The sequence below is a fragment of the Cricetulus griseus genome, chromosome 2, assembly GCF_003668045.3.
Source record: "Cricetulus griseus strain 17A/GY chromosome 2, alternate assembly CriGri-PICRH-1.0, whole genome shotgun sequence".
Classification (NCBI taxonomy): Eukaryota; Metazoa; Chordata; class Mammalia; order Rodentia; family Cricetidae; genus Cricetulus; species Cricetulus griseus.
Window position 1 is genome coordinate 173712336 of NC_048595.1, and position 10680 is coordinate 173723015.

General features: G+C 47.8%; 1 protein-coding gene across 30 annotated transcripts in view; it reads right to left on the minus strand.

Annotated features, from left to right (window-relative positions):
* LOC118237675 (zinc finger protein 532) overlaps window positions 1-8998 on the minus strand; it is a 111785-nt gene extending 102787 nt beyond the window's left edge. For 3 of the 30 annotated variants that reach the window (XM_027402729.2, XM_035440111.1, XM_035440116.1), the window contains exons 1-2: window positions 8090-8228; window positions 6303-6412 (exon numbers count right to left, since the gene is read on the minus strand). Coding sequence is in view for 11 of the 30 variants with exons in the window: in XM_027402718.2 (XP_027258519.1) it covers window positions 3413-3428 (16 nt within the window). In the remaining 19 variants the exon portion in view is untranslated. Of the gene's footprint in view, window positions 1-2673; window positions 2843-3412; window positions 3641-4394; window positions 4498-5285; window positions 5432-6302; window positions 6413-6498; window positions 6867-6899; window positions 7264-7356; window positions 7543-7654; window positions 7791-8089; window positions 8229-8683 lie in introns of those variants that run through there. The other 27 variants (XM_035440106.1, XM_035440114.1, XM_027402728.2 and 24 more) reach the window with 24 other exon arrangements.
* Window positions 8999-10680: the final 1682 nt, after the last annotated feature.

Below are 10680 nucleotides of genomic sequence, written 5' to 3' on the forward strand. Positions count from 1 at the left end.
TTTGAATTCACTTTGCTTCTCTTATTTTCAGAGCACATGAAGACAAAACATCTATTCCTTCTGGCTTCCAATTTGTGTCCAGGAGAACTTCCGTCCTTCCAATGTGCTATTTCTAGAGCCAGGTCTGGTACAGAGAACACAGAGAACACCAGCTGACTGGTCAGGAAGGCTCTTGGTGTATTTCCGAACTCATCACTGCAGCCTCAAGGGACAGTCACCCACCAGCCTCAGCAGTGCAGTATCTCTACTCTGTGGCACCTGCTATGCCTCAGGGATCTTGCTTTGAGTCATCATAACCCAAAAACACTATCCATGTGATAGTGAACATGTCTCAAATCCTACCTCTACCACCACTCATGATCTGGGATCCTTTAGCCAGAGCCTCTGCCTCAGTTTCCTCACTGTCCAATGGGATGGCTCATCTCATTGCTACAGCATTAGTTAAAATCATCTAAACTTAAAACTCACTGGATAAAAGCAGGGCATAGGGGCGTACACCTTTAATCCCAGCTCTCAGGAGACAGAGGAAGGTAGATCTTCTACAAGTTGGAGGCCAGCCTGATACACAGTGAGTTCCAGGATAGATAGAGCTGCATAGTGAGACCCTGTATCAAAAACAAACAAACAAACAAACAAACAAACAAACAACAAAAATCCCAACCAGATGCTTGTGTGCCTGCTGGTGTTAAATGTGGATACCGTTTTGTACCTTCCTAAATGTTCCACCCTCCAACTGTTCCCTTTTCAGTGCTAAAGATGACACCCAGGACCTCTTGCATGCCAGGCACCACTGAGCTACACCTCAGCTTTCTGAAACAATGCATCTTAAATTCTGCAGCCCTCTTGATGATTTTACTGTACAAGCCATTATGTTATGAACCCCAAACTGTTCATACCTGTCTTCCTGTTACCACTGTTCTATGCTAGTGTAATGATAATAGTCTCCCTTTATCTGTGATTTCACTTTCCAAAGTTGCAGCCACAAAGGTCAATGGTCTGAAAATATTAAACTGAAAACTTCAGAAAATAAACAATTCCTGTTTTAAATAACTTTTATTAGAGGGCTATAAATGTTCTGTCTTGTTGTTAGAGACTCTTGTTAATCCCTTGTTCTCATCTCACTTTAAATTCATTTTGCTTTTCTCTTACTTTCAGAGCACATAAAGACAAAAGCATCTGCCTATTCCTTCCTGTTTCTACATTGTGCCCAGGACAACTGTCTCATTTTCTCACAGATATGTATGAACAGGAAAAGCCTACCACACAGAAGGACCAATAGTCAGAGTCTTAGGCATCCACAGGTAGCTTTGGAACTGGTTCCTCCACTGAGAGCTGTGACGCTGCCATTTGACCAATCTGACCTCTAGCCCATTTAGCCACACCGAAAGAGCTAAGAGGCAGAGGGCCCCATCCCGGGCAACTGTGCCCAAACCTGAATTTAGCAGATCAGGGCTCTTCACCACCACTCTTTTTCCATCTCTCCTGCCTTCTGATCTCAAAACAGAAAGGACCAGCTGCCAAGAAACCTACAAGTCACCTCCAGGACCCTCCTCTGTCTTCCTGTCCCATCACTCCCCACATCCAGTCAGGTACCACATGTGACTGGCCCCATGCAAAACTACCCCTCAACTCCATTCTCTCAAGTAATGTGCCTAGCCTTCATGATAAAGCTGTAGATTTCCTCCCCTAAATTGCTGCAGGTGACTCCATTTGATCTCCCTGCCTCTTGCCTCAGCAACTTCCATTCCATTCCCAGGTATTCCCACAAGCCTTTTGGGATGAAGGCTAAATCTTTCTGCTAATACTGGTTTCCAGATCATGAGACTATCCAAAAAGATCCTCATCAGTCTTGCTTGCCATTTTCTGCCTCGTGAGCATCAATATGGCTACCACATGCCTACCAGGCTCTCTCTGTACCTTCCTATCACTGCCCCATTGCTCGAATGCTCTTCCTGAACCTCGGGCAGCCTCACACACTCATGGGCTTTCCAGGTTCAACTACAAAGCCACCCCTTCAGTGCTCCTCCCACAATAACAGTAGATGGCCAGTCACATTCTATGACAGCTCTGTGGACTACTTCCTCCTCTCTGCTCTCTGGTTTCCTTTCCTCAGCATATTCCCAGAACCTGGCAAGAAGCCTGCTGCTCAAGAACCCTCACATTTGCATGGCTTGACACCTCCTGGGCTCACCTCCCTCAGTCATTGCCTCTGTCTATTCTTCTTGACCCAGGAAGTGATTTTATCCTCAGCCCTCTCTTCCTCCCTCATGAACTCAAAGGATTTTAAGTAAGATAAAAAGAAAAAGAAAAAAGGAAAAACCTAACAGTCTGTTACATAATGAGTTCCAGGACATTCTGGGCTATACACAACGAAAACTGTCTCCAGAATTAAAAAAAGGACTTGTTTTCTCCACTCCATTGTTGCCATGACAGTGCCCAAATACGTTCACCTCCTTACAAGGTATCCAATGACTTCAAATGGTAGGCACAACCGGCATTTTTGAAGAAAACTATTTATAAACAACCAGATTTCAACAGAGATCATCAGTATCATTTTCCACAATTTCAAATCTATTATTGTGTGGTGTTTCACTGAACTGAAAACAAATGGAACTGCCAAAATAGTCTTGAGACTAAAAAATAATTGCTGGAAGAAATAAAAGGCTGTTTTACCACTTGCAGCTTTTTGTTTCCATTTTGGCTAATTCCGATTAGTTCAGGGTGATAAAGCATGTCATCCCATTAGAGTATTCTGTTATCATGATCATCTCTCCAGCTCTTCATGGTCACCAGTTCTCTTTTCTGGGAAGTCTTAACTGCAGCTGTCAAGATGGGATCTCTTCTGCATGATACAGTGAGCTGAATTTATTTCACTTAAAATTTCAAATTTATTCACATGTACCAAATAATACCAAGTATTTACAAAAAGCAAAAACAAAAAATACTGATACGAAAACCCATACACAGATACTTGTGGTAGTTTTTTCCAGAATCACCTGAAACTGAAAACAACACTGTTCTTCAGCCACAGAAAGGATGAGCAAACTGTGGTATATCCATACAGTAGAATAGTACTCAGTGATAAAAAGAACCAAGAATTGATACACAAAGCAATAAGGACCAATTTCAGGTACATCTTGTCAAATTGAAGACACCATTTATAGTACATACTGGGGAAATCCAAACAATATGGCCAGGGAAGAACAGAAGTACAGAGAGACCAGCTACCAGGGGCTGAGGTGGGGAAGAGTTTGCCTCAGAGTGGCAGCAAAAGTTTCATCATGATGGAATTATTCTGCATGGATTACATCAACTTACACATGGCCCTAGATAGGTGTCAAAACCTAACAAACTGTACACTGAGCAAATGTCACTGGGTGTAAAGGAAACACTTTAAATCCTTTAACCATACCTTGATTAGTGACCATCCCTGAAACATACTTAACACCAACATCTGGGCTGCTGTGAGGGCTGCTGCTTCAGTTCTGGCAGTTTGAGAAGTGAGGGACAGATCTCTGCGGGCTGAGGAAGAAACAGCCCCAAATGTCCTTCGGATCCTTGTCACCTTGTACCACCATTCCTTTTTAAGGTTCGCTATCAGGGCAACTTCTGCACCAGTTGTACTTAACAAGGCTGAGTTCTACCAAGGACAAGAGCAAGGTTACTCAAAACCCACAGAACACAGAGGCTCTAGAAGGGTTTCAAAGAAAGGGGCAGGGACCAAATTCTAACACTGTGACTCAGCCTAGCCAAAAGTATAAGCAAAAAACAACAACAACAAAAAACCATCTGGTATACCTCCTTCCTAGACTGTCCTTAAAAATGAGCCACATGGCTGGGCTGGGTGTGGTGGCACACACCTTTGGTCACAACACTCAGGTTCCAGGTAAAAGGATGAAGTTTGAGGGCAACCTGGGCTGTATGTCAAAACCCCATCTCTAAGGTGGGTGGGAATGTTTGAGATGGAAGAGGAGAGGGTGGGAGGAAGGGGGGAGGGGGAGGAGGAAAGTGAGCGACTATGAACACAGAATGAAATCCTGAACCAGGTTAGACTGAACTGAAAAAAAAACAACCTTGGATTGAGTGCTCCTTAACATGGAAAATATGAGTCAATTTCAGGCAAGGGATGAAAACAAGCAAGCGTTCACCACCCAGTTACACTCTCTTTCCAGTGTGCTCTCGCCAAACCCGCACATTCCTGCTGCAGACAGGGAAGGCCCCAAGGCCCTCCTCAGAGACAGCCTCAGGAAACAGCAAGCAGGCGCCAGCTGTAGCTGTATGGGTGCCATGGTGTTCCCTCCTGGCTCTCCCAGGAAGGAACATGCCCTTGCTTATTCTCCAGACCGCTCTGGGTCTGTGGGTCCCTCTCCCCCCAGGAGACCTGAGCCTGCTACCTTGTTAAAGCCCAGCGTGAGATCAGCACCTGAGGCCATCTCCAATCCAAGATGAGCTCATGATTGCTGCCTGGGAGAACCAGCTCCCCAACCTCCAACAGCATTTGCAGCTGGAAAGACTGGCCTAAATGCAAAACAAATGCTATTTTCAGGAGAGACTTCTGGGGGGGGAGGGGAAAGAACAAAGCTAAAACCACCAAGAGACTACTACACCAGACCAGAACATTCCATGACATGCAGTACCTAAAAAGGGCTTTTAAAACACATTCTCAAGAAACGGTCATTGCAAGGGGCTAGCTGTGAAAGGTAAATAAATAAAAACCCCTGCCCCTAGAAAGACAGGAATGAAGGACTAAATGACAGAATAGCTTATTGTATTAAGCTAATTAAGGCTTATCACATTAGCCATCTGAGTTTTAGTTGGCACCAAAAATGCAGGGGCCAACACACCATGCAGTATAGACTGGAATATGCTCCGCAAGCATTATTTCTACCACAATCGTCTGCAGAACTCTGGCAGGCGAAAATGAGGTAGAATTGAAAACCAATTTTAGCCCAGTGATTTGCAAAGAACCTTGTTCCGTCGTGGAAGCTATTTGCTGGTATATCCGTCTGAGATCACATTTATCTCTATTAAATACTACATAAAGTATTCCAAGCTAACCATGCACTCTAGTCTCCCCCTTTTTGCCAGTGCTAGCACACGGGAGACTCTCTACAGCAACCCCCCAAAAAATAAACATTACAACAATAAAAACCCCTACATACTTAACTCCCTTCACTGCTGATAGAATGCCCACCACTGCCAGTACACAACTTCAACAATTCTAAGATCCTCTGCATTTCTGAATAGACTAGTCTGCTGAAGCCGGAGAGGAACATGATACGCACTTCAAAGAGAGAAAATGTATTTGCAATCAGGTCTCCCAGGGGCTCCTCTTGACTGTACTTTTACCAACCCAGCAGAAAGGCAAAACCAGCTTTGTTGCTGAGATCATATTGGACCTGACTCTGGTGCGACTGGTTTCCTGTTTGGGGAAGTTGCAGTTCTTTGCACAAGAAACCCCAAGGCAAAAATGTTTAGTGTTCTCCTGGAAGCTCCCACAGCCTTTGTTCGTCACTAATTTGCTGCCCTCCTCTGCTTTCTCCTCTCCTCTCCTCTCCAAGCTCTGGTTTACATTTTTTTGCCAGCCCAATTCTGACTACAGTAAAGCATTAGACATTTTCTCCCACCCCCTTCAGTAAACTTGCAAGCTAACAGTCATTTTTCTTTTTTTTTTTTTTTTTTTTGCACAGATAAAACCGGACAGACCTGGGTTCCTCCTAGTCCTTCGATAGCATTCCACACTGAAATGTATGCCACAGATAATCCAATGGCGAAACTCACTGTCGACAGCCCCCAAAATCAATAAAAGACATTCCACCACTTGACTGAAAAACCTTTCAGGTCAACCCGGAGAGCATGGAAAAGGAGAGGTGAGGGATGAACAAAAGAGGAATCTACCTCCAGGCTCCTCAAATCCTAAAAAGCTGGCTGGGCTACCTCGATTTGGTGAAGCCCTTCCCTTTCTTACAATTGTGGGCAAAATGTGCCATGTGGATTGCCTCTATACAAAACCAATGCATTCTCCACAAGGCCCAGCCGCCTACCACCCTCTGAACATGCCTTTCCAGGCCTGCCGCTTTCAAATGCCCAGGCACATGCGATTTAATGAAGGCATTCAGATCTCGCCTTGATAGTAACACCATCAAAAGTCAGTGGGATCCATTAAACATGGATAACATGAAAGGTATTTGGTCTCCACTCTGAACCCCACTCATCTCCAGGGTACCAATCCACTGTTGGTCTGTGTCAGAATGGATGTGCAAATTAGTATTTAAATTCATGCTAAAAATAGCATATCTCACCTTGTGAACCTTGACCTTTTGAAAAGACTTTGGACCAGTGCTCAGTTACTGTCACACGGTTGCATTCTCTGCAAATATGAAAGGGTTAAAAGCAGCCCCAGTCAACAGGCCTACAAGGAAAAAAAAAAGACAGCATGTATGGCTGACAGCATCACTGGAACGCATTTATGCTCATTTCCTAGAACAATATTGTTACCTTTTGGCCTTCATAATAGTCCCAAGTATCCCCAATACCCTTTAGTAGCATCTAAAAGGAAAAGCACAAAACAGAACATAGCCTGCAAGAGAAGAAAAGGCATGCAAAGTAGCATTCTCCAGCAACAAACTACCATTACAAATCCATCAATTCATTCTGGTTGTTCCCTAAAAACACAGAGAGAGAGAGAGAGAGAGAAAGACTGCACAAACCAAGTGTCCCACCCTAATAAGGCACATACTTTTTTTCTTTAATAAGGGTCATAAATCTCAGTTCCTTGTCCATTCCCTTAAGCAAAAGCAAAAGGCAGGAAAAGCCCAGCTCATCTCAGATCCTGCGAACCTGCACCTTTCTCCCATCATCTCTACACAGGATCTTTTAGGGCTCCATTAGTCACGTACCAGTGCTGTGTGGTGTCTAAGTGTGCATTTACATACTGTGTTGGGATGGTACCTTCCTGCAAGTTCCTCTGCTTTTGGCTGCCATGAAGGGAGGAAGCTGCTATCCCACTGTAGTAGCTCAGTGACTGCATTGTGTTCAGGAGCTGATCTGCCTCAAACCAGTTTCAGCCGGTTCTGGTCACCCTACATAAAAAAGCTATGGCAACCCTCGCTGAGTTGCCAACAAGTCCCTGAAAATCATCTGCACGGGGTGGGAGCTCGCTGGGGGTTGCCTCTCCCTTTTAGGGCTTCCTGAGGAGGGAAAGGTCATTGTGTGTGCCCCCTCCACACAAGCAGAGAACCCTGGAAATGCTCACCTCACGAGCCCCCCACAGCCTCTCAGGGCTCATTCCCCTCCCCTCTACCCCAAAGCCCACCGCAGATACTGTTTCCCCCTCCTTCTCTTTCCCCCACTTACCTCCCACAACCTGGCTCAGATCTTTGTGTACGTGTGTGTCAGTGTGTGTTCTCTGTGTTGGTGGCTGACAAAGAGCCCCCAAGAAAGCAATCTATGTGTGTCTCCTCACACAGGATGCGTCGGCTGCAGGAGCCGGCCTGGCCTCCTAGCAGAGTGGTGCTGGCTTGTTGACCAGGCTCCTCTCTGCCTGTCACCCCCACCCCACCCAGCCCCCTCCTCCCTTCCGTCCTTCTCCTCTCTCTCCCAGCCCTGTCACCACCACCAAGCAGCAGCCCCCCCAGTCTCCTCCTCCTCCAACCTTCTCTTCTTTCAAGCACCTGGGGGGTAGAAGTCCAAATCCCTTCACCTCTGGGTAGTACACTGGTGAGGTGTGGGGCGCTAGGGGACAAGTCAGTCAAGGGGCAGTAGGGAAGAGGGGGCACCCAGGCCTTGGGAAAACCATCTGTGCACAACCAGCTCTGGCGGGGGAGGCAAGCCCGTGCTCACGTGGCCCCCTCTGGAGCCGCTGGGGCCTAGCAACACCGGCCCTGCCTCGGGCCCCCCCTCAAGAAGCTGGCTGGGCGCGAAGGCCGGCCGTCCCCAAGGCCAGGGTGGGACAGGCCGCCGCACTCAAGCCAAGGGGCCTGAGCCTCGCGCTCGCCGTGACCCACGGGGTGGCACGAGGGGCCCAATGCCCCCTCCCGCCCACGTCCGCCCGTACCCCCGCGGTCCCCTGTCCCAGGCGCACACCCACCCCCTGGCCGGGCGGGCCTCCGCAGCGCTCAAGCCCGAGTGTCCGGGCCGTGGCTCGGGCGACCTCTGCTCCGCGCGCCGCCGGCGGCTGCTGCTGCTGCGCCCGCTGCAGTGCGAGCGGCGGCGGCGGCGGCGGCGGCGGCCTTCCATGCTACGGGCGTGTCGCGCCTCCCCGCCGCCGGGGTCTGTGTGCGAGAGCAGAGCCGGGCCTCGCCGCCCTGGGGCTCCCCGCCGCCGCGGCCTCGCCGTGCGCCCGGACGCCGGCCCCGCTCCGGGCGCGGGCTCTAGGCCGCGCGGCGGCGGCTCGGCCCGGCCACTAGCGCTCGGGCCGCCCCGAGCGAACAAAAGGGAGCGCGGCGAGGGGGGGGGCCGTGGGGGAAGGGAGCCCGAGCCGGGCTGCAGAGCGCGAAGCCCGCGGCCGCGACGCCCCACCGGCCCGCGGCGCCTCGCCCGGGTAGACGGCGGCACGGCCGGGCCCGGAGGTGCTGGTGGCGGTGCTGGGGACGGGGCCGAGCGGGGGCTGTTTTGCTGTCTTTTCAAACGACACTTGAGACTCTCACCCAGTCCTTTTCCATGGCCCCAAGCCGCGACTTACTGGAGTGGAAGGAAGCAAGGCCTCGCCAAAGATGGTTGAAAAAAAATGCCCGTGAGCCTCTCTACCCAGGATCTTGAAGCCAAGGTGGTGGTTGTGCTGTCCTCCTCGTAATGGTGGCAAATAAGTAAGAAGAGAGCAAGCTATCTTCAGATAAATTCAATCTGAGATTCTCCCAGGAGGTGAAAGAAAGGGCTCCCTTCTGTTAGTTAGTGGTTTGGAGCCCTTTTCGCCTTAAACTGAGCCACAAAAGAATGGAAGACACCCCTGGGGTGGGGAGAAAGCCCTGGTGTAAAAGACACACGTTTTGCTTTCAGAGAAAAAGCCACTGGGGCCAGATTGAAGCATGGCATGTTCGGTTCATGTAGGGTGTTTTTTTTTTTTTTTTTTTTTTTAAACTGGGGGAATGATACTGAGTAAACACAATGTAATAGCTGGGTCTTTAAGTTCTATAAGGGAAATGGTGCACAAATGTAACAAGCACAAGTTGTATATACAGCAGGTGGTCATGGCTTACAGAACACAGGCAAAAAGATACATACAGAAACCCAGCCAAAGACCAGGAAGAGAGATAATTGTAACCCATCAGGGAGGGAGATGCAGCGTTTCCTTCCATGCCAGATGAAGTATACTGTTTTCCAGCCCTATGTCCTGGTGCCCATATTGTGTACAGTCGGGCTCGCCACTGAAGGGGTTTTTGTTGTTGTTGTTGTTTTCATTTTTTTTTTTTTTAAACAAGAGACACCTCCATGTCGAGCTAATTGTGCTGACTGGAAGTAGGACAAAATGGAAGGATCTGAAAAAAAAAAAAAAATGCCACCATTACCTCCTAAAAAGGCTCCCTCCTGTTTGCTTGTGCTCTGAAGACAACACTATCACTGGAATAGCTGTAAAGAATCCCAGCAGAAGTAATCCTGTGTGCTTTATTTTAAAACAGACTGGTGGATTTCTGTCTGCAAAGTGTACAGAGAAGTTTTTCTTTTAAATCTCAGTATTCTCTTGCACTAACTTCCGTTGGGGAAGCCATTGTTCTCTACAGGGCGCTGTAGGATGTACACACTGTAAAAGATCTTTTGCTCTTTGAGACTCTCCATGCAAATGACTTGAATTATTGTCTCACATGAGAGTTCTTTAGTTTCAGCCGGCGACTGTGCTGTGATGCACACAAGTTGCAATGCATATCTGCCCAGGTTTAGGAAGACCTATGAATCTGCAGATTTTGCCAGCCACAGCATCATGTTTGCCAGTGTTACAAGGTGATGAAACTGAAACTCTCATCTTCTTGGAGCCAGAGAACAATGCCACCCAACACACTCTGTGTGTTGAGTTTCAGCCTTGCTTGGACTTGATTTCGTTTGAAAGGAAGCCTTTTCCTTCTTCTGAAGGTAGGCCCTTGTTAATATGCATGTAAAAAAAATTATGTGCATTGAAGAGAATACAAGGACCTGCTAATCTGAAACCCTGATAGGCTCGTGCTCCGTCGCAATATATGGAATTTGAACGTGCAGATGTCATAAGAAGGTCGAGGGTTGGTTTGAAATCTTTTGTACTTATAGTGCTCTCCCGCCCCTCCCCCACCCTCTTCATAGCACTGAGAGCTTAGGGAAACACCATTTAAATGGCTACAAGAGTTGTGCCCCCTAAACCAAAGTCTAACTTGCTTATCCCAGAAATCCAGCTGTGCAACTGCCCCACGGATTTGTAATGCCAAAGAGTTTGAGACCAGGGTTCTGACAAGCCCAGAATCTTGCTAGGTCAACCCTTGGCTGGGGGAAATTGGACAAAAGACAGGAGCTAGCTAACATTGCATCTGCTTTTAAACCAGAAACAACCAAAAAGTAAAAGATAACAATTTCTAGCAAATTCTCTTGTTTCTATTTTTACAACGAAGGTTTCAGAGAAACCTCTTGGCCAGATGAACCGATAGTTAAAAACAAAGCAGCCATTTGAACCCATTTTGCAAAATCATTGAATTTCACAGCTGAAGAGACCGATTCTGA